Source organism: Podarcis raffonei, chromosome 3, assembly GCF_027172205.1.
Source record: "Podarcis raffonei isolate rPodRaf1 chromosome 3, rPodRaf1.pri, whole genome shotgun sequence".
Classification (NCBI taxonomy): domain Eukaryota; kingdom Metazoa; phylum Chordata; class Lepidosauria; order Squamata; family Lacertidae; genus Podarcis; species Podarcis raffonei.
The window spans coordinates 123,615,862-123,641,466 of record NC_070604.1 but is presented as its reverse complement, the minus strand read 5'-3'; the positions used below and the strand labels follow the sequence as shown (position 1 = coordinate 123,641,466).

General features: G+C 50.3%; 1 protein-coding gene across 8 annotated transcripts in view; it reads right to left on the bottom strand.

The window, feature by feature from the left end:
- The window catches only part of DTNB (dystrobrevin beta), a 108,701-nt gene that overhangs the window by 48,927 nt on the left and 34,169 nt on the right, over positions 1–25,605 (bottom strand). For all 8 annotated transcript variants that reach the window (XM_053383865.1, XM_053383869.1, XM_053383868.1 and 5 more), the window contains exons 9-10: positions 19,835–19,959; positions 4,803–4,880 (exon numbers count right to left, since the gene is read on the bottom strand). In XM_053383865.1, coding sequence (XP_053239840.1) covers positions 4,803–4,880; positions 19,835–19,959 — 203 coding nt within the window. The remainder of the gene's footprint in view (positions 1–4,802; positions 4,881–19,834; positions 19,960–25,605) is intronic.

Here is a 25,605-nt window from a genome sequence, read left to right as displayed (position 1 = left end):
ACCTCTCCCAGCTCCGGCCAAGACATGTCCCTTGACACTTTTCGTCTCTCAAGCCGCAGCTCCTCACTCCCTTCCTTCCCCTGTTGTTGTTGTTTAGTCGTGTCCAACTCTTTGTGACCCCATGGACCAGAGCACGCCAGGCACTTCTGTCTTCCACTGCCTCCCGCAGTTTGGTCAAACTCATGCTGGTCGCTTCGACAACATTGTCCCACCATCTCGTCCTCTGTCGTCCCCTTCTCCTTGTGCCCTCCATCTTTCCCAACATCAGGGTCTTTTCCAGGGAGTCTTCTCTTCTCATGAGGTGGCCAAAGTCTTGGAACCTCAGCTTCAGGATCTGTCCTTCCAGTGAGCACTCAGGGCTGATTTCCTTCAGAATGGAGAGGTTGGATCTTCTTGCAGTCAATGGGACTCTCAAGAGTCTCCTCCAGCACCAGAATTCAAAAAAGTTTCATTTAATACAAACAAACAAAATACAGTAAAATTCAACCATCATGCTGTTAGCTTCGAGAACACTGTCCCACCGTCTTGTCCTCTGTCATCCCCTTCTCCTTGTGCCCTCCATCTTTCCCAACATCAGGGTCTTTTCCAGGGAGTCTTCTCTTCTCATGAGGTGGCCAAAGTCTTGGAGCCTCAGCTTCAGGATCTGTCCTTCCAGTGAGCACTCAGGGCTGATTTCCTTCAGAATGGAGAGGTTGGATCTTCTTGCAGTCCATGGGACTCTCAAGAGTCTTCTTGCATTGACGTCCTTCTTCATGCAGTGCACAGCCCACAGGAGGCTACCAATTTAAAGGTAAAGGGACCCCTGACTGTTAGGTCCAGTCGTGGACGACTCTGGGGTTACGGCGCTCATCTAGCTATATAGGCCGAAGGAGCCGGCGTACAGCTTCATGTGGCCAGCATGACTCAGCCACTTCTGGCGAACCACAGCAGCGCACGGAAACGCCGTTTACCTTCCCGCCGGAGCGGTACCTATATATCTACTTGCACTGGTGTGCTTTTGAACTGCTGGGTTGGCAGGAGCAGGGACAGAGCAACGGGAGCTCACCCCGTCATTGCGGGGATTCGAACCGCCGACCTTCTGATCGGCAAGCCCTAGGCTCTGTGGTTTAACCCACAGCGCAACCAGTGTCCCTTAGATGGCTTTAAACCTAGATGGCTTTAAAAGGAGATTGGATAATTTCGAGGAGGAGTGGGGAGTGATATCGATGGCTCCTAGCCAGGATGGCTCTGCTCTGCCCTCCCCTGTCAGAGGCAGCAATGCTTCTGAATCCCAGGCGCTGGAAGCCACAGGAGGGGAGAGGGTGCTCCTGTGCTCAAATCCATTGACTCATCTGGTCATCCACAGGATGATGGACTAGCTGGGGCACTGGCCTGATCCAGCAGGCTCTTCTTCTGTCTGCTCCAAGCCAGGCTTTCCCAACCTGGTGCCACACAGATGTCGCTGGAGGACAGCTTCCATCAGCCCCAGACGGTATGGCCAACGGTCAGGGGTGATGGGAGTTGTAGTTCCAGCTATTCCTGGGGTGCACCAAACTGGCTGCTCTAAACACAGCCTCCTCTCTCCCCGGTGCACAAAGACTGTTCTCCGATTTGGAGCGCCTCCCTTTCCCCAATTACTTTTATGGCATGAGACTATTTACAAGGCTCACCTCTGACCCCACATCATGCTTTAAAGGCATTACACCTCCAAGCTGACTTCAATCGCCGCTTGCAGTGTTTTATGGCCTCGCCATAAAGCTGGGCTTAGCGGCAGTGAAAAGTCATAAACAAGGAGGCCCCCCCTCTCTGTAAGATTCATGGGGGACCTTCCAAGAGGCAACAGCCCGTCTTGAGCAAGACAAAAGGGGAGGAGGAGGAGGGGTCCCCTGCAGGGAGCAAGGCTGCTGCTGAGCCGAGGGGGCATGTGGCTCTTCATCTTCCCCACCCAGACGCCAAACTTTGATGCCTTTTCAGCAACAGATGGAAGACTTTTCACTTGTCCAGGGAGCCTTTTTTTTTTTTTTTAGTAACGGGCTGGGTTTTAACTTAGTGGTTGTGTGCTGACATGTTTCACCCTGATGATGATGATGATTAAAATTTGTATACCGCACTCCATCTGTAAATCTCAGGGCAGTTCACAGCATAAAAATACAAAATACAGAATACATAATAAAAGCAAGGACAAAAACAATGCAAGCCAATGACTCCCCCCTTGATGAACTTCAGGGTGGCAGAGGAACAAGCTCCCAAAAGCCGGCGTCCCCCCAAGGGAAGAGGCTTGGATTAAAGGTTCAGAAAGGGAAAACCAAAATGACCAAGCGAAATGAAGCATCCGCCCCATGAGGAAAAGTTATAACTTTGCGAGCTCTTGGGGAGAGAGAAAAGGTGAGTAGGGGGGGGGCATGGCAGAGGTAAATAAAATTGTGAATGGCATTGAGAAAATGGAAAGAGTGTTTCTCCCTCTTTCATAAGACTAGAACTCATGGGTCAGATTGTGAGAAAGGCAGTTCAAAGGCTTTTTCAGCATCTAAAGAAACTCACTGCTATCTGTTTATCTCCACGCTTTTCAAAATATCCAGTAACATTCAGCACTGGCCTCAGTTGCCTTGTGGGTAGAAATCCTGCCTGATTTTCATGTGTTACATTTCTCAAGACTGTTTTAAGTCTCCTTGCCCAAATGGTTTCTCCCTCTCTCGTAAGACAAAGCAGGAGTTCAGGGATGCCCGAGGCTCCGCTACCGGTTTTCTGGTGCCAGAGTACAAAAGGCCACGACCTGTCTTTGCACCCCCCATTCCGGGGCAACACGGTCGTAACCAGGGCTTGTAACACTCGCCGTGACATCACTTTACGGGCAGAGCAAACACAAAGTGGGCTGCTGGATGCGTTATGGTCTGGCTAGACTCCCGTTTACGAGGCTGTGGGCTCCAGCTCCACCCCAACTCAGGTTGCGTCTCTGGAAGGAGGCTGTGCTTTGCTCACAAGGCGGCATATCTCAAGCAGGCCTCCCTCTGGCCTAGATCAAAAGAGAAAGCTGCTTTTCGGACAGAGGCATGTGGGCATCAGAGCTTCAAGGCTTTTAATAAAATGTGCAATTGGGCAGAGGCAAGGAGAATCTGGACCCTCTTGTCTGGAAATGTCAGAAAAGCAGCCTGTGATATATGGGAAGGGGGGCTGCAGAGGAACAAGCGGGAGAGAGGAAGAAGGAAAAGAAATTTGCTCCACCAACACGCGCCTCCACCTGAATCCTGAAAGAGACAGCAGGAAACAGAGAGCTCGGATAACCTACACGAAACAGAGAGCTCAGGAGCTGCTTGAATGTTCAAGTGTGTGCTTCTTACAGAACGTTCTCGTTCCTCAACCCTGGAGGTGAAAACTGCAAAACTGACGTCAGATCATGGCACAGGCAGGGCAAGTTGTTGGTGGAGGACTGCTGAAGGCATAGCTGCTTAGCAAGGGCTGCTCTGGCAGGGGCAAGTGCCTCTCGCTTCGGGGCAAATTCATGGAGGGTAATGGTTCCTCATGGCTACTAGCCATAATGGCTAGGCTTGGCAGCGATGCTGGAAACCAGAGGAGAGGAGAGCAGCCAGGCTTTCCTGATGCCCTCTGAGAGCGCCAAACGATGTGTGCCTTAGCTTAGGGCCAGTTCTGGCTTGGGCCTGCCAGGGTTGTGCCCTCTCTGATGTTGCCCAATTGCAGCTGCTCCTGCGCCTTCTCTTCCTGACTCTGCCGCCTCCTCCAGGCAGGGAGGAGAAGCTGGAGCAGTGGAAGATGGAGATGTTACTCCCAGAGCCAGCGCCTTCCTGGAGCTCCAGATAATGCCCACTCAAGAACGTTGCCTGGTCAGTAGGTTCCCCTCTTTCTTTTCCTTTCCACTGTGCCCTTAAGAAGTGTTCAAAGCCAGCTCAAACCCAATGGGAGAATGGTCCCTGCTTAGTCTAAGGTAGCTCCCTGGGCCAGGTAAGAGACAAGCACCGCTCGTCCCGGTCAGAATAATCCTTCTACAGTGGTACCTCTGGATGCGAGCGGGATCCATTCCAGAGCCCCGTTCGCATCCTGAAGTGAACGCAACCTGCATCTGCGCCTGTCGCGATTCGCCGCTTCCGCGCATGCGTGTGACGTCATTTCGAGCGTCTGCGCATGCGCGAGCAGCGAAACCCGAAAGTAATGCACTCAGTTACTTCTGGGTCGCCACGGGACGCAACCCGAAAATACTCATCCCGAAGCTACTTCAACCTGAGCTATGACTGTACATTAAACTCACTTAAGGGACAAGATCAAAACAAACGAAGCCTTTACATGCAGGAGACAAAACCATACTGATGGTTAAAAAACAAGCGAAAGGAACTTAAAAAGATGACTCCAATTCATCTTTGCCTAAGAAAGCAGGAAAGCTCTTCAGAGAGTCAATGGGAAACGCCAAATCAGATCTCTCCAGGCGTCAGTTGTGGTTTTATCCTCCTCAGTTGCCTCCTGACATTTGGGAAATGAACTTGTTTCAGGTTCTGCACAGCAGGTCATGGGGCTGGGGGGAGGAATTCAGACCTGAAGAGTGGTGTTTTGGGTGGGGAGAGAGAGAAGGGCTGGTCCCAGCCAACAGGGAACCCCAGTGCCTCCTCCAGGTGGAGAAATGGCTCAGGTGCACCGTGGGGGGAAACCTCAAGCCGCAGAGACACCGCCAGGAATCAAACCTGGTTTGAGCAATATCCAGAACGCTCAGAGCAGGAGCTGCCATCTCCGCTCCTTCATCAACCACCTTCTCTCTGCAGCGCCCCCAGAGGAGCCCCCCATCTCCCACCCCTCACAAACGGAGGGCACATCCCTACCTTTTCGTTGGAGTCGGGGCTCCGGAGGACATGTGGGTCACCATGGCATCATTCATGTTTGCGAGGGGCCGGGAAGGGCTGAAACAGAAAGGTTTTAAGGTGGGTTATGGCCGAGGACCAAGAGATGGTGCAGGGCTGGAGGAAAACCAACCACGGACTCTTCGGGGGCAGCAGCTGGATGGAGACTCTGCCCCCCCCCCACTTCCTTTTTTGCGGTATAATTTTTTATTAGATTTTCCAAACATTTTCACAATGATCCGCATCTCAAATAATTGCATTGTTTCATAAATTGACTTCCCACTCCCACCTCCCCAGTGTTTGTACTCAAATCTTTTCTACTGCATTATGTCTTTATCTGTCAGAAAAAAGTTTCTCTATTTACCAACATTTTACCATTTTCGCTTCTGCCTCAAATCCTGCCCGCGATTTCATTTGACTATAATATTTTTTTTAAGTAGTCTATTCTTCTTCAATTATAAAATTCTTCACAATGGTATAAACTTCTGTCATGTTGCCTCTGACTCCCCTTTTCTCTAACCTAAGAAGTCCCAGGCGCTGCAACTTTTCCTGACAGGGGAGCTGCTGTCTCCCCTGCATCATCTTGGTGGCCCTTCTCCAAACCTTTTCCAACTCTACAATCTCCTTTGAGAGGTGAGCTGAATCACAGACTAAGTGTGGCTGAATCATAGACTGGTATAACGGCAGGGTGATGTTGGCAGTCCAATTTTCAATTCCTTTCCTAATGATCCTTTGTATGGCGCTCGCCTTTTCCACAGATGCCACACACTGGGGCGACATCTTCATCAATCTACCGTATTTTTCGCTCTATAAGACGTACTTTCCCCCTCCTAAAAAGTAAGGGAGAATGTGTGTGCTTCTTATGGAGCGAATGCAGACGGGAGGCTCTGCTCAGCACTCCCTTTAAAGAGCCGCGTGGAGCGTGTGTGCAGCTCTTCGTGGCTTTTCCCTAAGGAGGGAGAAGGGCTGCCCTTGGCCTTAGCCACACACAGCCTCTCCTGGGAAGGGGATGAAGGTTCCCCTTGCCCGGGAGAGGCTATCCCATAAGCCAGGACAGCAAGCAGGATGCTGTGCAGCGATCCCGCTTGCTGTCCTGGCTTCTGGGATTCGGAATATTTTTTTTTCTTGTTTTCCTCTTCCAATAACTAGGTGCGTCTTAAAGAGCAAAAAATATGGTATCTGTTACTCGCCTTTCATTTCAGCAGCTTGGAGGCAGCTCACAAACAAACAAAAGCCAACTGTGAAATGACGAGAATACAACCGAGTGCCTTCTACCTTGCTATAATTTGTGTGCAAGCTGTCCCCGGCAGTGCCAGTCATTCAAGTGCTCAACAAACACACATGTCAAGTCCTGTCCTGCATTTTACCAGCTGCATATTATCAGCTTCCCAGCTGCACAATTCTTTTCCCGATTCCACAGTTTGGGTCCAGCTGCATACTACCAAAAAGCAACAACAAAATCCCTGCCGTCAGCAAACCAAGCCTCTCTCTGCTCCCTCTATTAGGCAACTCAGCAACTTCCTCCTGTTCAGTCCAGTTCCTCTCAAAGTTTCACAGGCCGGTCGCTACCTTGTGCAAGGGAGAGAGGGAAGCACAGCTGTTTGCAGAGTGAGTAGCCAGGTGCAGAAGTTCACTTGCCCTTCTGGGACTGGAGTAAGGACATCAGAAGAGGCTGCTGGATCAGGCCAAAGACCCACCTAGTCCAGCACTCTGTTCTCACAGAGGCCAACCAGATGCATCCATGGAAAGTTTGCAAGCAGGACCTGAGCAGCATAAGAGCACCCTTCTTCCATCCTGTGGTCTCCACCAAACACACAAGGCTCAGAACATTCAATAGGCAACCAGAAACCTGCTTGTCTGCAGCTGCCTCAAGCTGTCATCCAGCAAAGCTTGAAATAATAATAATAATAATAATAATAATAATAATAATAATAATAATAATACTTTTATTGTCAATGTACAACCTATGTACAACTGTTAACAGAGAAATCTGAGGGCTCCCTTGGACAAAAAACAAGGACACCAGCCAGGAATACCAGAGTAAAACAGCAGCCAGTCGGCTTGGTCTTGATTGAAGACTGTCGCCACAGGACTCCCACCTGCCACCAAGTGGAACAAGATGGAAGCCCCAAACAAAAAAGCCCCCAAACTTTTATTAGCTGCTAATCCCCATGTTACACCCCCCAAAAACTACATCACGGTTACATCATGAAAGGGGAGGTCTGGTGGCAGGAATCTGAGCATCCTGGACCCTGCCCCACGGTTCCCCTTGCCCTCCAACAAACATCCATCAAGTGTAACAAAAAAGATATTTACATTTCCCTGTTTCCCAGCCAAGATCATCACACCCTTTTGTCTTCATCTGGGTTTGTTCTTTCTGGAATGGCTACCTGTCTGGCACTCAGGTATCAGGATGCCAGGAATTATCCCTCAGGCAGAGGGGCTGCTGAGCAGCTGAGCTCACAGGTCTATAGGAATTTCTGAAGTTTTCCCAGCGAGACAGTACATTTATCAGTGAATTCTTCCATTTGGTATCCTGCAGCAAAGGCCCTTTGAATAGATAGGAAGAAACTGTGATGAAGTGTTTTGTGGGGACAAATCACAAAAGTGATTGTGCTGATTTTGGTAGTGGGCTGCATGTGCAGGATATCTGCTGGAGGGGCAACCCCCCCAACCTATGCATAGATTCCTGCAACACTATGAAATTAACCGAACCTCCCCACCACCCCAAACACTCAATCTCGTTGCACTCTGTGTGCTTGTCAAACAACATCCTTCTCTTCCCCCACCCCAGTGGTCCCCAAGGTCTGCAAGAATCCCAGGCTAGACCTTCTTCCGCAGGCTAGACCCTCTCGCTGTCCCACATTTCTTGCTGAAGCAACTGCACTCAGGGCAGCAGAATTTAAAAAAACAAAAAACCAGGGAGGGGGGCAATGTGCTTTTGTACTCTGCTGCCTCCAATTTCCAATTTGTAGCAAAATAATGCTGCTGTGGTGTAGGGAAGGATGGGTGTGTGTGTCTGGAGGAATTATTTCCTTGCTCCAGTTGGTATGGGGCCCCCAAAAAATGAAAACATAGTCAAAAGGGGGCTGTGTCACACACTTATCACTAAGCCCCTGCCTCTGCCCCATGGAAGGGTACAAAGACTAATCTGTCTGTGATGGTCTGGGACCTGGGCTCGGACCCGGAACCAGAGGAGACTCAGTCTGCACCAGATCCTTTGCCCCAGGCGGCATCTGAACCAAGTCTGGGGCCTGATCCTGAAGAGTTCCAGTCTGCACAGGTTCCCCTGCAACAAGCACCAGCTGGGCCGAGTCAGGGGCCTGAGCCTGCCCTGGCTCCAGATGCCTCCAGCTGGGCCATCACTTACAGCTGCTCCACTACCGGTTGGGTCAGGGGAGGCTGAGGCGGCCCCTGGGTCTAGTCACCCACCGACATCTCCCGAGCTGCAGAGACTGAGGTCTGAGAGAAGGAGAGACCTGAGTACTCGCAGGAGGAGTGCTTGCCTTCGGGCAAGACTGGAAGGTGAGTCACCGGGGGATCAGGACCGGCCGCTACCCCGACAAAGATAAAAGGCTGTCGAACCCCGTCCCAGGTTGCAGGAGCAACATTGCTGTATGCTAGATCCTGCCTGAGATCCTGTGCCTGACCTTGCCTGGATTCCTGCCTTGGCCTGTCGGACTGTCTCTCAGCAGAACCTTTGGATTCTGGACCGGACCTGGACTGCATTTCACGGGTTACCCCGGGCCCAGCACACCGTCAAAGATTCTTTCCTTGGACTTTTTAAAGCAGAGGTTGGATGGCCATCTGTCATGAATGCTTTAGTTGAGATTCCTGCATTTTAGGGGGTTGGACTAAATGACCCTCGGGGTCCCTTCCAGCTCTACAGTTCTATGATTCGATGAGAGTGCAACTGGCTGCTTGACTGAGCTGAACAGCAGGACCCCTCAGCCAGCAGCAGCCTTGAGAAGAGAACAGAAGAGCAGCCCAGCCTCTGAGCGACAGCTCTGTCCGTCCGTCCAGATTATCAAGCCTACTTCAAGTTTGCCCTGGCATGGCAGCAAAGGGCAAACACAGAACCCAGTGTTGGATGACACTGCTGCCAAGAGGTTAGAAATTGGTGCTGGATATTTCTAACACAAAAAAAGAAAATGAAAAGGAGGAGAGAGAAAGAGATTAGAGAAAAGAAAGCCCACAGAACACTGCACTCAGGGCAGTTTTTAGTAACCTGGAGGCAGCAAATTTCAGTGGAGAGGGGAGGGAAAACCAGTTTTTTTCTTTTTCCTCCCGCTCTTGCCCAGCTCAATGGTGGCAGCACTCCTCCTGACCTCATTTTTGTCTCAAAGGATGAGAGGAGGCAAACAAGCACTTTTGCGTTTCCAGAGGCAACTTCCTTTTGCTCTTTGCAGAGATGTCAGAGATACCCAGAGACTCCACCGGACAAAACTGGGCCGGATCCCTCACCGCCGGTGGCTCTGCTCACTGGGCCAGAACAGCACCAGGCAAGAAGATGGCAAGACGACAGAGGCTTTCTGCGCCTCCCGTTGCCACAGTCTCAAAGCACGCGGTGGCATTTCCCTCCTGAATTAGTTGGGCCGTGAATTATAGAGAAAGCTCTGGCGGCAGAGGCAAAACTGAGCATGCTGTTCCAGGGAGGGGAGGCGGGAACAGATCGAATGTGGGTGCACTTACAAACAGGAGCGGAACAGGCGCATGCAGGCTAATGCAACCCTTGGCTGCAGGACCAGGAGAGTGCCCAGTGCCAGGAAGCAACAATTCACCTCTCTCTTCTGCACTCACGATGGCACCAAGGCACTCAGACGGCTTCATTCTCCATCAGACCATGTCACGTGGCTTCCTGCTGAAACCCTCTAATTTCTGATACCGCAAATAGTCCTTGCACTGTAGCACAAGAGCGCCCCTTCCGGACAGGAGCAGGGGGTTCGAGTCATGATCTCAGAGAAGAAGCCCTGGACAGGGTGGTCAGGGCTGAATGAGAGCTGGGAGGAGCTGGAGGAGCTGCTGGTTGGTGGCCCTGCAGAGGGACCCAGCAGGTTATGGGAGGCTGTATGTGGGCCTTGTGAAATGTTAATAATAACAATAACAATAATTTATACCCCGCGCATCTGGCTGGGTTTCCCCAGCCACTCTGGGCGGCTCCCAACAGAATATTAAGAACACAATAAAACATCAAACGTTAAAAGCTTCCCTCAACAGGGCTGCCTTCAGATGTCTTCTAAAAGTCAGATAGTTGTTTATTTCCTTGACATCTGATGGGAGGCATTCCACAGGGCGGGTGCCACTACCAAGAAGGCCCTCTGCCTCGTTCCCTGTAACTTGGCTTCTCTTTATTTTAATTTTTTTATTTGTACATATTTTATTTGTATATATTGCTTGTTTTATGTTGCTATGGCCGTTGGCTAATGCGAACACAGTTTATCTTATCTTATCTTATCTTAATTTGGCTTCTCGCAGAGAGGGAACCGCCAGAAGGCCCTTGGTGCTGGACCTCAGTGTCTGGGCTGAACAATGGGGGTGGAGACGCTCCTTCAGGTCTACTGGGCTGAGGCCGTTTAGGGCTTTCAAGGTCAGCACCAACACTTTGAATTGTGCTCGGAAACGTACTGGGAGCCAATGCAGGTCTTTCAAGACCGGTGTTATATGGTCTTGGCGGCCGCTCACAGTCCCCAGTCTAGCTGCTGCATTCTGGATTAGTTGTAGTTTCTGGGTCACCTTCAAAGGTAGCCCCACGTAGAGCGCATTGCAGTAGTCCAAGCGGGAGATATCCAGAGCATGCACCACTCTGGAGAGACAGTCTGCGGGCAGATAGGGTCTCATCCTACGTACCAGATGGAGCTGGTAGACATCTGCCCTGGACACAGAATGGACCCGCATCTCCATGGACAGCTGTGAGTCCAAAATGACTCCCAGGCTGAGCACCTGCATTGCGGGGCTGGACTAGAAGACCCTTGGGGGTTCCCTTCCAGCTCTGTGAAGGGGTCACAGTGGGCAAGGAATCCAAGCCAGGGGAGGGACTCAGTGGGTTGCTGCCATGCCATCCCTCCCTGGTCCTTCCTACTGCCTGAAGCGCCCAGTGCCAGCCTTGCCTCCAGCCATGGGGCCCCCTCCCATACCACCAGAGCCTGCCCCTCTATCAGTCTCCATTGCCAAGCCCCCACCCACTCGGTAGGCATCAGGCACCCAGGCTGGATTCAACCCTGCGCTTGCCTAGGAGATGGAGGTGCTTACGTGAGCAGGTAGCTCAGGCCCACACACCTGAAGGAGTTCCCGTCTGCTTGCCCCATCCAAATAAACATGCCACTTGCTGTGCGGAAGTTGCCCCTTTGAAAGGGGAGCCCAGGGGGGAGCCTGTCCCTTGTCCGGTCAATGTCCTGGCACCTGTTGTGTCATCAAACGCTTGCCTGCCTCACTTACAGAATCACTGCAGAGTCAGGAGGGAGCCCTGGGGTCATCTAGTCATTGGCTGCCCTGCCAATCGCTATGGGGCACGGAAACAGGCAGTGGGTCAGCAGAGCCCCCAGACAGAGCACCAAGGCCATTCTGCATCTCATACATTGAGGAGTTCTATATCTGTGCAATGCACAAACACATGCACCCCACAAACAGACAGCCTAAGGGTAGCTTCACTAACGAGACTCTTTCCAGGAAATAAGAGCGACCTCATTTCAAGAAATTATTACATTCTGCTTTATTTTAATTGCTGCTGCCTTTATTAATGCTTTTATATTTCTGAGGGGTGTGCATTATGTCTTTCAAACGGCAACGTTTTAAAATGTTGTTTTTTTGTGTGCACAGGCTTGAAGGGGCAACTGTGCCCTAAATCAGGTAACAAACATATAAAACTTGGGTCAAATTTGGAAACCACCTTGGTTCCCTGGACTCCCCACGTGTCATAGTGGCTGTTTCCCCAGATTCATTCCTTTCCCAAAACTTCTGTTAGCACAGCTGAAGGGGAGGGGGGAGGAGAGAGAGACATGGCTGTGGACCCCCCCCCCCCCGGTAATATCAGGGAGGGAGAAGGCTGCTGCCCCTTATCCAAGCCATCCGCCAGGAGGAGAGCGCAGATTCCCTGCTCCACCCTAAAGGGCCTGGATCACGGCCTCCTGCCACTCAGCCTGGACAGAGACTCTCCATCCATCCATCTTTAGGGAACAGAGCAAAAGCCGTTTTGAGAGTCACATATGTCAGCCTCCCTTTTGATGGAACTCACCAGACTAGCTATATTTCATCGGAAAAGGGCGGCTGGGAGACTTTGGCTCCCAATTATAAAAAGAGCAGAAATCCAATCTGAAAAGGGAGCATCAAACAGCAAATGCTAATCTACATTAATTAGAACAATGCTGCTCAAAACAGCGTGTTCTGGTGCTAAAACTTCTCAGGCAGCTTTATAAAATGCTCACATTTTTTTCTGGGGAGGGGGAAAAACATAGATCAGGGGTGGAGAGAGAAGAAGAGCTTTCATGCATGAGAGGGTCTGGTACAGAAAAAGGCATCAGGAACCACAAAGGAGTGTTTAGATGTCATCGCTCAAGCAATTCTTCAGAGATCAATGGCAAACGTTAAGATAAATCTAGCCACCCGCAGGCTCCAGGAGTTCTTTTGTCGGCCCCTGAACTTGCACGGCCGCAGTTTCAGATGTCTCTCCTCCCGCCCGGCACCCCGAACCCTTCCTGCTAAAGAGGCCACTTTGCTCTCGAAGCATCTCAAGGAGGTCTGGAGAACGACAGCCGCCCAGGAAGCAGCTGGCCCTTGCCCTGCTGTCGAAGGAACCTCCTTCAAAGGCACCAGGCGAGGGAGCGCCAGAAAGCTGCCTCGTCCTTTGCGCCTACAACCCCCTCCCACCCCATAACAAAGAACCACAAAGAACTGCTGGAAAAGCTTGTTTCTTTTCATCCGCCGGGTTCTGAGAAGTTCACTCGGCCAGGGAAAGGTCTCCCTGCAGCGCCCCGAACAAGTGCATGCAAAAGCCCTAAAGCAGCGAGAAAGAGAGAGAGAGAAGCAAAGACAGCAAACCTTCCCTGCTGGAGAGCAAGTGCCTCTGCCTTCCTTTGCCAAAGAGGCATCCAAAGAGGGCAGCAGCCGTGGCCCAGCCCTCTTCCTCCTCCTCCTCCTCCGTTGTCTCTAAGGAAACAGACGTGTCACGTGAGGATCTCCTGCCTGCCAGCCACTGGCTCCCTCTCTGTCTCTTGGGGAAGAGCAGGTACCCCCCAGGAAGGCCTCCCGGAGAGGCAGGTGTACACTCACCTGCACCTCCAGCTGCTCAAGGTGAGAGAGGCACCAGGACCTCCCTGCTACCTGGCTCCAGCCAGAGGCAGCATCTATTTTAAGCCGCTGCCTTGCCTCCCTGCATCTCCACTTTCAAGCATCTCAGCAGCCTGGACAGCTCCTTCTTCCGCTGAAGAATTCATAAGGCACACGGTTACACTGCTGCTACTGAGCTGCCACTGGGTTCTGGGTTGTTTTATTTTATTTTATTGCTGACTCCCCCATCCCCGTCACAACCAGAATCTTCGCCAGGCAACACAGGAGTTTCCCCTTTCTGAAAAAGGGCCCAGCAGATAACTGCAATGCCAGCAAAAAAACCCGCTTCGTTTTCAAAAGCCAGATTTCCTTGACAGCAGAGAAGCTTCTCGAAGGAAACGCACCCTTGGGGCCTGGAGGAGGAGGAGGGGAGCAGGAAGGGGAAGGAAGCAGGGAGAGCCATCAGGTGCCGGGTGGAGGGAGGACATTCACACGCAAAGACAGCATCCCCTGGGGAGACACGCTCACCCCAATTTTGAAAAGCAAACTCAAAACGCAAGCTGGTCCTGCAGGGATTGTGACTGGGCTGGTGCTAGGCTGGAGAGGCCTAAGCGAGGCAAGGCAGGGTGTTCAGACGGGCCAACATTTGCACTGGGCAGGGCAGAAAGGTAGCCTAGACTTGCCTGGGTGCAGAGCCCAGCTTCAGGCTTGCCAGCTCCACAGATGAACAAAAAAGGGCCCCCAAATCTCAGGTCCCAGAGCTAAGGAAGCCCCTGTTTGCAGGCACAAAAGCCAGGCAGATTCCACAGCCTCCCCAAAAGTCAAGCAGTTTGGCAGCTGCAGTTGCGGAAGGTTGGGGAAGGCTGCCTCAATATATCACAGACAGACAGGTACTTGGAAGGGGCCACATAGGGGCCATCTAGTCCAACCCCCTGCAATGCGGGGATCTTTCACCCAACTTGGGACTCGAACCCTTGCCTCTAAGATTCAGAGTCTTGTGCTCTACTGGCTGAGCCATCCTTCAGGGCTACATTACAGGATGACTCTGAAATGAAGGGTGCAATTTCACGAAGGGGAGGCTCTGCATGGGTTCTGCACCAACCAAGACAGCTTCAGACGAGGATTACACAAATTCATGGAGGAGAATAAGGCTCCTGGTGGACACGAGCTGTGATGGCTCCACTCTGCCTCCACAGTCAGAGACAGCCAGGCTTCTGAATCCTGGTTGCTGGAAACCCCAGGAGGGGAGAGGGTTCTTGCGTTCAGATCCTGCCTATGGGTTTCCCTTAGGGGGCACCTGGTTGGTGACTGTGAGAACAGAATGCCGGACTGGAGGGTCCACTGCCTGATCCAGCAGGATCTTCTTCATTCTTTAGACATTAGTAGTAGTAGTAGTAATTATTATTATTATTATTATTATTATTATTATTATTATTATTTATTTGTACCCCGCCCATATGGCTGGGTCTCCCCAGCCACTCTGGGCGGCTTCCACAAAGACCAAAAATACACTAAGATGTCACACATTAAAAACTTCCCTGAACAGGGCTGCCTTCAGATGTCTTCTGAATGTCAGGTATTTGTTTATCTCTTTGACATCTGGTGGGAGGGCGTTCCACAGGGCGGGTGCCACCACCGAGAAGGCCCTCTGCCTGGTTCCCTGTAACTTGGCTTCTTGCAGTGAGGGAACCGCCAGAAGGCCCTCAGAGCTGGACCTCAGTGTCCAGGCAGAGCAATGGGGGTGGAGACGCTCCTTCAGGTATACTGGGCCGAGGCCGTTTAGGGCTTTCAAGGTCAGCACCAACACTTTGAATTGTGCTCGGAAACGTACTGGGAGCCAATGTAGGTCTTTCAGGACCGGGGTTATGTGGTCCCAGCGGCCCCTCCTAATCCCCAGTCTAGCTGCCGCATTCTGGATTAGTTGTAGCTTCTGGGTCACCTTCAAAGGTAGCCCCACATAGAGCGCATTGCAGTAGTCCAAGCGGGAGATAACCAGAGCATGCACCACTCTGGTGAGACAGTCTGCAGGCAGGGAGGGTCTCATCCTGCGTACCAGATGGAGCTGGTAAACAGCTGCCCTGGACACAGAATTGATATGCGCCTCCATGGACAGCTGTGAGTCAAAAATGTCCTGCTTTGCTTCTCAATATTCTCTGGTTGGCCTCTGTTTTTTCCTCCGACCGATGGAGAACCTACAAAGGACTCTATGAGGGCTCTTGTGTCCCCCATAAGAGAATAAGGGCAGATTTCTGTTTATTACAAAACGAAAAGGGTGAGCTGTTTTTCCTGACCCAAATGCAGTTCAAGGTTTCTCCTGCTTGCTTCTTTTTTTTTAAGGGTACCAGAAGGTAAACATCTCTGACGCTCACTCTGTCACATGGACAAAATGACTCCCACGACTAATTTAAACAAGAGAATCTGTAAGGCTCTGCAATTACACCGTAAAGTCTACACGAGATCTCATTAGAGATTTTTTTTTTTTAAGCATGCAAACTCTAGAACAAACATGAAGCTTCATGCTGAGCTTTCTCTTAGGAGGACGGGAAACAAAAGGTCAGCGTTGGCATTAATGCTTTTAAAAAGCGGCGAGCCAGTGGCTGCAACACAGGACAGTCAAAAATGGGACAGTCACGTCCAGCTAGGAAGCTGGTCTAACCCGTCTCTGAGGATTGCAGAGAAGCTGCAAAGGAGATGATACCAGGAGCGCCGTCCCTCTGCTGAACAAGGGGGATTGAGAACTAGCAAATCTATCCCGGGCACCTTTGCATTTTTCTTTAGCTTTATCCTGCAAGATGTCCTGCATCTGGTATGTTCCACTGGCTGTGTGGTGGTGGGAATTTATCTGCTGCCTTTGGTGCCTTACGGACAGAAAGGTGGGGTGGAAAGGATCAATAATTCTGCAGCCCCCTCGGCTACCGGTGTGTTCCCTCTGTGTGCCTGTGGAGCCCGGCAAGGCAGGGACCAGCTCTACAGACTGTCTGATTCTCCGCCAGCCCTCCTTGCCGGCTTCTCTCTGCCCACTTCCTGCCTCCCCTCCGTGCTGTGGAAGGAGATGCCATTTTGCTTCCTGGCAGGAACCGGCTGGCGAGGCAGAGAGGAGGAGAACTTACCTGCAGCCATCCGTCATGGCTGGATTTGCTTTGCGATCATTACACAAGTCCATTCGGGGCCTAATACGCATCAGCCAGAACAAGAAGCTGCATCAGAAGGAAAACGTTTGTGTGCTAATTGCTTTCCCAAATTACCGCTCCGTACTCAGGAGTCCTCGCAATTTGGAGCGCTGCTTTAATGTCAAAATTGCCCGCTCCTTTTAATTTTCTTTTCCTCCCAGAATTAACGCTTGAAGCTTTATGGTAAATAGCAATCCAGGGGAAGAAATTACACGGTGCAATTTGAGTAGCGATTCTAATTGCAAAACAATTTTCTTTCTTCTGAAATGCATCTGTGGCCGCCCACCAGAAACACCTCTCTCACCTGGGGCCAGCCCCAAACGGCCTGTGGTCGCACTGAGACTGCAGAGATTTCTACAGACTTTCCTGGGAGCAAGGCCCATTAAACTCAGCGAGATCTGCTTCCAGGCAAACACACACAGGTTTCACGGTGGTCTTTGGTCCAGAGGCATTGCCTCTGTTCTACCAAATAAGCAGAAATGGCCAGGATAGCTTGGTAACCTCAGCGTTGGATTACTGTAATGCACTCTATGTGGGGCTCCCCTTGAGGCTGCAGCTGGGGCAAAATGCTTGCTTTTGGGGGCAAAATGCCCCCAGCACCTCACTCCTTGCTTTGCGGGATTTGCACTCTGCTATGGGGCCAACTTCAAGACGCTGGTATTGGGACTATATGTGGCCCTACAGAGTGCAGGACGGTGAGAGACTGTCTTATCCCATATAATTATCTCCTAAGGTATATATACTGCTTAATTGTAAAAGAAAAGGAACCCTCAAACTGGTTCATACCCAGTAGGTTGCTGTGGTTTGCAGGAGAGCTTCTCTTGCCATTTCCAAGGAGATCAGAAGCCAGCTCTGCAGTAAGTCGGAGCGGAGCTGTTGGTGTGGCTGCCCCTGTTTTGGGGAACAGCATTTTTACTGAGACATGACAAGCGCACATGGCCGGCACTTTCAAAAACCATTTGGAGGCATTTGTGTTCCCACAAGCTCCCCCAGCTGGAGGAACAGGTTTCTGCCATGGGTGCCTGCTTTGCATTGCTTTCAAAATTCATCGGCTTTTGTTTCCTGTTTTTATTTTCTTATTGCATTTTATACATTGAGATATGTAAGGAAGGCGATAAATAAACAAACCAGCCCAACAGGCAGTGGTGCAGCAAACCCCACCATTCCAAATCCGCCCTTCCAAATTTTCAAAAGTGAAACGACTTAGGGGAAAGGCAGCGATTAACGCTGCCATGTGGTCTCGCTGGCACAGATTCATCTGTTCCATTAGCAAATCAGAATTACCAGGAAAGACCAAATCTAATTTCAGTTCATTTGCTAACTTCTACATCCTAATGTTTAGGTTAAGGTTGCAGCTTCTTTATATATATAAAAAACACCTCTAATTTGATGCTCAATTTACGCAAAACTGCTCATTTATAAAGCATGCAGGATGCTTGAATACAAGGGCTGAGCTTTTGCAGTATTTTGGTAGGAGTTCTGTGTTGCCAGGGACACATGGGCAGTGGCAAAATGTATTCTGGGGGGGGGCAGTCGGGGGGACAGACCAGACGGGCACCAGGGAGGCAGAGATTGCTTGTGTTTGTTACAGGAACTCCACCTATCTGCCGCCCCTGCCAAAATGGGATGGTGGTATAATAATAATAATAATAATAATAATAATAATAATAATAATAATAAAATAAATAAATAAATAAATAAATAAATAAAAAATTATTTATACCCCATCCATCTGGCTGGTAAAGGGACTCTGGCCGTGTGCTTTAAAACAGACCTAGGAAACAACTGAAGCCAAGGAGGTTGCTCTTGATACAGGCATGCCAAGACACCCCCGGGAATAAGGGTCAAGCTAGGAATTCTCCAGGAAACAAACACTCTTTCTCCTGGTCTCTTAGGATCCCACCCTGAAAACCACGGAGCGCTTAACTGGATTTTAGAAAAGGCTGTTCCAACAAGCAGACATCTTTGGGGGGCTACCTAAATCAAAGAACTATATCCCCCTGCCAACACCCTTCCAATCCAATGCAAAACCCCAACGGCCTGACCTCTCTGCCTGCTCCAGGCTTCCTGGAAAACTGCTCAGAGGAAGTCACTGAGACCTGGGCAAAAGGCTGCCTCTTCCGCACTCCTTCCCACCCTGAAGACAAGCAGTGAGAGGATGGGGAGAGCCTCAGGGAGGCGGCAGAGACAGACACAGAATGCAAGATGCCATCACCAGCTTGTCTATACGCAACCTTTCCATGGCACACTGTGCCCAACATCAGAAGAGAACAAGGCGTAAAATGCAACAAACACATTCTGCCTCTTCCGACTCTCCACCCTGGGACTGCTGCCGTCCACACAGGTGCCAGGTTCCCCCCAAGACATCATGCACGTGTCATGCGACGTCACACACCTCCCAACACAGCCCAGGGTGGCGCAGCCTTCTGCTAGCTGCAGTGAGGCCCGGTGGGGGAATGGGAGAAAGAAAGATGGAGGTGCCTTGAAAAAACTAGGAGAAGGAGAGGATAGTAGCACCCCCTCCCCAATATTTGGAGATGAAATTATTGGGTATTGAGGTTGGGTATTGAGGTTGCGACCTCTTTCCTGAACATTCACCCTGATTAATTTGCAGAATGTTTGCAGGGAGGTCATACAATGTTGGCTGCTTATTCAGCATCTATTCCAATCTGTTTGCAGAAACTTTGCAGAACATCATACCACACAAGTGCGAGAGAGCTGCCTCCTCAACCAAGCCCAGCCTGAGAAAACCAAGGTCACCTGTGACTTCTCTTCCAGACCATCACTGCCCCTGCAGCAAGAGGCCCCCACAGACCTTTTCCAATTTAACACCTGTGATGCCACTTTCTGGATTAAATCTGGTGAGCGCACAAGTTCAATAACATTCAACGACATAAAGTCCCGGGCAATCGGACCAGAGCAGGATTACAGATTCCTGCATTGCAAGGGGCTGGACTAGATGAAGCTCGGGATCCCTTCTGATTCTAGGATTCCTGCCAGGTTCTGCTCACCCAGTAACTGCTAAAAAAGTGACTAACCAGATGCTGGTGTTACCTCCCCACATGCTGCTTCAAGGATGCCAGCAAGGCCAAATGCAGAACCAGCCATTTGGAACACAGACACACAGACACAGACATACACACACACACACACACACACACACACACCTGCCACAGTTCTGCCTCTGAAGACAGGACAGCCTCCTCCAAACTGCCCCCCTACAGGCACTCTGGACGACAACTGCCATCAGCCTGGGCACCCTACAGCTGTTCCGGAGGGCAACACACCAGGGAAGGCTGCAGTCAGCCAATCTTCTGCAAGCGCTTGTGAAGCTATAGAAGGAAGTCTCGGAGCTGAGCATCTTTCTACCCACAGCACAACAGCGAAGACCAAACAGCGAGAATCCGCTCCAAGAGAATCAACAAAATGACTCTCAAGGCTCTTCGTACAGATAGCCTTTTCGGGCAGAGACCCTTCCTCTCTGCGTTTCTCTTGGCCGCCCTTTCATAAACCCAGGCACCACGTGTACAAAGGGAGGCAGAGCGAGAGGAGACACTGGCGCAGAATGGAAGAGATACTCACCCTGTGTGGGCCAGGTCAAGGGGCTTCTCTGGCTGCTCCGGGTACACGGGGTGAGGAGGCTCTCGACTGGGTACACAACCAAGAGATTTGCTAATGGCATGGCTCAGCTTCTTGGCAGGCGATTTCTGTTTTTTCCCAGAGAGAGAATTAAACACAGAAATGGGAATTAGCACAGCAAAGTAATCAGTGCAGCACAGCACAGAGCTGAAGAGGAGCTGTGGTCCAGCCTCCCAGGACACAGGGCTCTCCAGGCACAAATGCCAGGCAGCTGCCCAACAATGCCTGGTGTCAAAGGGGGCCTGGAGCCAGGCTCTCTCCCACCCTGCCCACCACCCCAGCCTGATTGCACTGGCTGCCAAATAGCTTCTGGGCCCAACTCAAAGGGCCAGTTTTGACCTATAAAGCCATCTCTCCCCATGTGAACCGACCCGGACCCTGTGATGGTCATCTGAGGCCCTTCTTTGTGGTCTTCTGGAGCCATCATTATATGTCTTTAGGCTCCAGGTGAAAACATTCCTCTTCAATCGGGTCTTTGGCTGCGGGGGGGACGGGGGACGGACGGACGTATTTTTGTTTCGTTATTATGCTATGCATTTTGTGCTTTTATGCTGCAAAGAACTCTGCAATCTTTGGATGAAGGGCGGTATATAAATTTAATAAATCATCACTGCTGGGTTAATATTATGCATGGTGCAAGAGCCCAAAGGCTTGTTGCAACTGCCTTGTCTCCAGGGCATCAAGGCCTTGTAGGGACAAGATGACAGCGTGCTTTTCACTCATAGGATCATGGAACTGTAGAGTTGGAAGGGAATCCAAGGGCCATCTAGTCTTACCCCCTGCAATGCTCAGCAGAGTGTGCCAGAATCAAAAGGGGGGGGTCTCAATTTCCTATCAGAGAAACCAGTGTCTTCTTGTCACTGGTTTTTCTAACCACACTCAGAGAAGCCCAGAAGTTCTTCCCTGGCATGGATTGCAGGCACCAGCTTGTGGTCTCACTGCACGAGAGGCACCTACGCAATCTCTACTGTGATTTTCCTAACCTTGTGGTTGGAAAGATGAGCAGGGCCTGCAGGTGACCTTGTCGCAAGGTGCTCGTTCCCGTTGCCATACTCAAAGGTTTTAAGAGGATGTGTCCTTGACAAGGACTAGATGGATGGGAGGGAGGGGGGGAGGGAGGGAGGGAGCTGGAGCCAAGTGCTGAGGGGAGGCAGAAGCCCTGAAAGCGCTAAAAAGATCCCTTCGCATGTGAGAAGCAACAATCAATTGAGACAACCTCCCCAGACCCATGGAAACATCTGGAGAGACCTATTGGGTTAGAGCTTTTTAATATAAACTGGTTCTAAGTAGTGGTTCACACTTTGAGGCTCTTGGCATCAGGCCCTCTAACAAGGAGGAATTTGCAGATTCCTGGACCCAGCCAGAAGCCTTCTCTTTATTAGAGGCACTAAGGCTAGAGAGGCGAAGGTCCATCATGGATCAGTGGTGGGCTGGGCTGGGCCAAACACCTGGTCTGTAACGCCAGGAGGCCTGAGCCCCAGAAAAGAGCTCCCTCTTTGCCACCACAGAAGAGGCCCCCACAGGCGTTCCTGTTGAATGGTTTCTTTAAATTTTAGGTTTCATTATTGTTTCACAAGATGTGTATGTCTTTAAGGGCCAGAGCAAATAACATGACCTAGTTTTACAGCTGTGAAGCAGTATAGCAGGTGCTGTTAAGTTATGTTAATTTAGCTGTTGGGTAAAGAATATAAAGAGCAGCATGTAGCTCTCTCCGTACCTTGGTGGATGGGTTACACTTATTGATATAAGGTAAAGGTAAAGGGACCCCTGACCATTAGGTCCAGTCGTGGCCAACTCTGGGGTTGCAGTGCTCATCTCGCTTTATTGGCCAAGGGAGCCGGCATACAGCTTCCGGGCCATGTGGCCAGCATGACTAAGTCGCTTCTGGCGAACCAGAGCAGTGCACGGAAATGTCGTTTACCTTCCCACCGGAGCAGTACCTATTTATCTACTTGCACTTTGACATGCTTTCAAACTGCTAGGTTGGCAGGAGCAGGGACCAAGCAACGGGAGCTCACCCTGTCGTGGGGATTTGAACTGCCAACCTCCTGATCGGCAAGTCCTAGGCGCTGTGGTTTAACCCACAGCGCCACCCGCGTCCCTTTATATATAATGTAATTTAGTGTAAAAGGAGTTTTTGTTTTTGATATCTGTTATTAAACCAAGCAAAAGTTACTTTTGCGTTTCTTGAATGTGTGGTCTCCCCAGCATGCCATCTGCAGAGCAACTAATCTGCAAATAGCCAACATCTTTGGTAATGGGCCCAGCTGCTGAGTGGATGACTGCACATTTTTGGACTTTGAGAAAGGTTTGAAAACTCCTTCTCCTGTTGGTGTGGTTCTGTGGGTCTGGAAGAGTTCCAGAATGGTCGACCGGGTTCCAGAAGCCGAGAAAGCTCTGACGTTCCCACAGCTGACAGATGAAAACTGCAGTTCATGGTCGCTTCGGGTGGAGGCGCTTTTGACCTCTCGAGAAGTATGGACCTATGTGACTGATGACCCCCCTGACCCTGTCACTAATGCTTGGTCGAAAGGAGATATGAAAGCCAGGGCGATAATTAATTTGGCTGTCAGCGACCAGCAAGTAGTCTATATAAGGAATAAGAAAACTGCCAAAGAAATGTGGGAGTTGGTGGGACTCCGCAAGGGTCTTCCTATACCTTCTGTTCCAGCTGCCACCTCTTTGGCTCCACTGCCCTCAGCAGAGGTGCCCACCAGGGAGCTGAACTGGGCATCAGGGCATCACGACTGCTGTCAACTGCCCAGGTCACCTCCACATCCCACAGAGTGAGCACAGCTTCAACAGAAGCATCAGCCACGCCAGGAGGAAAATTCCCCAGAGCTTTCTGGAATCCGTCCGCCTCCAGGAGGGGACTGTTAAATAACAGGTTCCCCCCCCCCCCCCAGTACTCCTGCAGAGGGAAATGGCTGCTGAAGGTCTCGACCTCAACAGGAAATGATCTGACCGTGACAATGGGATAGAAGTTAATTCTTGTTGTTGTTGTTGTTTAGTCATTTAGTCGTGTCCAACTCTTTGTGACCCCCTGGACCAGAGCACGCCAGGCACTCCTGTCTTCCACTGCCTCCCACTGTTGGTCAAACTCATGTTCGTAGCTTCGAGAACACTGTCCCACCATCTCATCCTCTGTCGTCCCCTTCTTCTTGTGCCCTCCATCTTTCCCAACATCAGGGTCTTTTCCAGGGAGTCTTCTCTTCTCATGAGGTGGCCAAAGGATTGGAGCCTCAGCTTCACGTTCATGTTAATTCTACCCCTTTCATAGTCACCATCTTGCTGGTGAGTCAACAAGACAAAGTCAAGAGCATGTTCTGCTCACATGCATATACACACTGGGACAGACTTGTGGTGATCATGGCAGCAATGGAGTCCCTGGACTGGGTGACCTCGGTGCAGAAGCTGAGATCCAACCGCAACCATGACCCCAGGGATCCCTCAACACCAGGCCTCCAGCTCAGGCAGGGAGACTTGTTTGCCTGCTATGGTCATCTTCTTTGGCGATTCCTTGTAGCTGAGGATGATTGTCTTCCATGAACACGGTCTTAACAGTGAGTCCGTAAGTGACTGTGGAGGCCAATTCTGGATCCACACGTCCTTCCACAGTGGGGACATTGGTTTCCGGGCAGGAGTTGATCACGGTGAGGGTTTGCCAAGCCTGCCTTCCTCTTAGCACGTTTCTCCCTTCCGTCCTGCGTTCGAGTGTCTTCTAAGCCCACGACACCTTTGGTAAAGGCTGTTCTGCAATTGGAGCGCTTGCAGGCCAGTGTTTCCCTGTTGTCGGTGCTTATACTACATTTTTTTAAAGAGTGGTTTTGAGAGCATCTGTAAGCCTCTTTTGTTGTCCACCAGTTATTTCGCTTTCCATTCTTAAGTTGGGAATAGAGTAGTTGCTTTGGAAGACGACCATCAGGCATCCGAGCAACATGACCAGTCCAATGAAGTTGATGTTGAAGAATCTTTGCCTGCTATGGTAGGGCATGGGCAGAGTGAACACACAAAAATGTTCTAAAATGTAGGGTGGCAAATGCTTGGTTGGAAAGTGGCCAGGGCAGACCAAAGCCACTCACAAGAAGTCCCTCTGGTGGTTTGCCCTCCTTCAGGAGACATGGTACCTCTAAGTCCTTCAAGGCAGGAGGAAGGTAAGAACCATGTACTGACTTAAGAGAAAGGGAGAGCGGCAGATGGAACTGGGGGAACCAACAAGGAACCAGGAAAGCAGGCGCCAAAAAAGTACAGGCACCCACCCACCCCTCTCCCAGTCACTGGGACCAACCAGAAGGATGTCTGGGTAACCAACAGCTCAAGCTTCTATACCCAGAGAACCTGGTCAAGGAAATACACATATGTTATTTTGACGCACTGATTTCTCTTTCCAAAGGCGAAAGTCAAGCGTTCCTTTTCCCACATGGATTTCTTAGGTGCCACTGACCTCGCTAGAAAAACCTCTTTGGAGACGATGGCAGCACAGCACGTGCCGAGGATCTGGGACAAAGCAAGACTTCTTGAGGGCTCCAGTAACATGCTAACCTGCACGGCTGGTGTTATTCTCTGAAAGAATCAAGTGCTTCCGCCAGCAAAAGCAGTTTTGATTTTTTCAAAAAGCAAGGTTTTGAGAGGATAATCTTACTAGCTATGCGTGCTGGATGTTCTTGCTGCTTGTTCAGCTAGGAGGTTTCTGAAGCAGAGCAAGTTGAAGTCAGCTAACGGGACCGTTTCATTTCTTAAGCCTTCTTTTCCTTTCTTTGATGCTCAGTAATTTAAATGTTGTATTTGCCTTGGTTTTAAGTCTTCGTTATTCTTTGTTTTATTATTATATGATCACGTTCTTATGATTCTGCACTATTAGCAGGATAAAGTGTGTCATTTCATGTTCAGGAGCAAAGGACTACTGAAAGCTTCGGCACTAACCATTATGCCAAAACTGCACTTCCCGGCATATGTCTGCTTTTTGTTTTTTAAAAATAAATAATGGCACGGTGTCCAAAATGTTGCAAATCTTATTTGGATTCTCTCAGTTTTACATTACCTAATATCTCCTAAATTATAGTCTTAAAAGACCATGGGGAACTGCCAATACATACTTTCAGCTGGCGAACAATCACAGGCTTTTCTTTTAGCACATACAAAATTGTAGAGTTGGAAGGGACCCCAAGAGTCATCTAGTCCAACCCTCTGCAGTGTAGGAATCTACGTTTCAAAAGCAGTTCACTACACTTTAGAAGGGCAGAGCTGATGGTGGAGGCAGGAGCTGTTTTTCTTACAAGGTATTGTTGTGTGTGATATTATAATAATAATAATAATAATAATAATAATAATAATAATAATAATAATATATTTATACCCTGCCTGTTTGGCTGGGTTTCCCCAGCCACTCTGGGTGGCTTCCAACAAAAGATTAAAAATACATGATGGGCTTTTAGTGTTGTGGCTCCTGCCCTCTGGAATTCCTTCTCCCTTGAATGCTGGGCAGACACAGCCTGCTGCCTCATCTGCACCTCCTGAAGCTCTTCCTCTCCCAAGAAGCCTTTGGAGTTGAGATACTTCCCAGGCTGAATCTTTACCAAGACTGCTGTCAAGAGGCAGCGAACAGGAGTTTGGGGGCAAATGTCACCCATGCTCTGATCCTAACCAGCTCTCTTTCTCCACAACATTAGTCAGGACAGGCTGAGAACACTGCATGTTTCACTGCAGAACAGAGG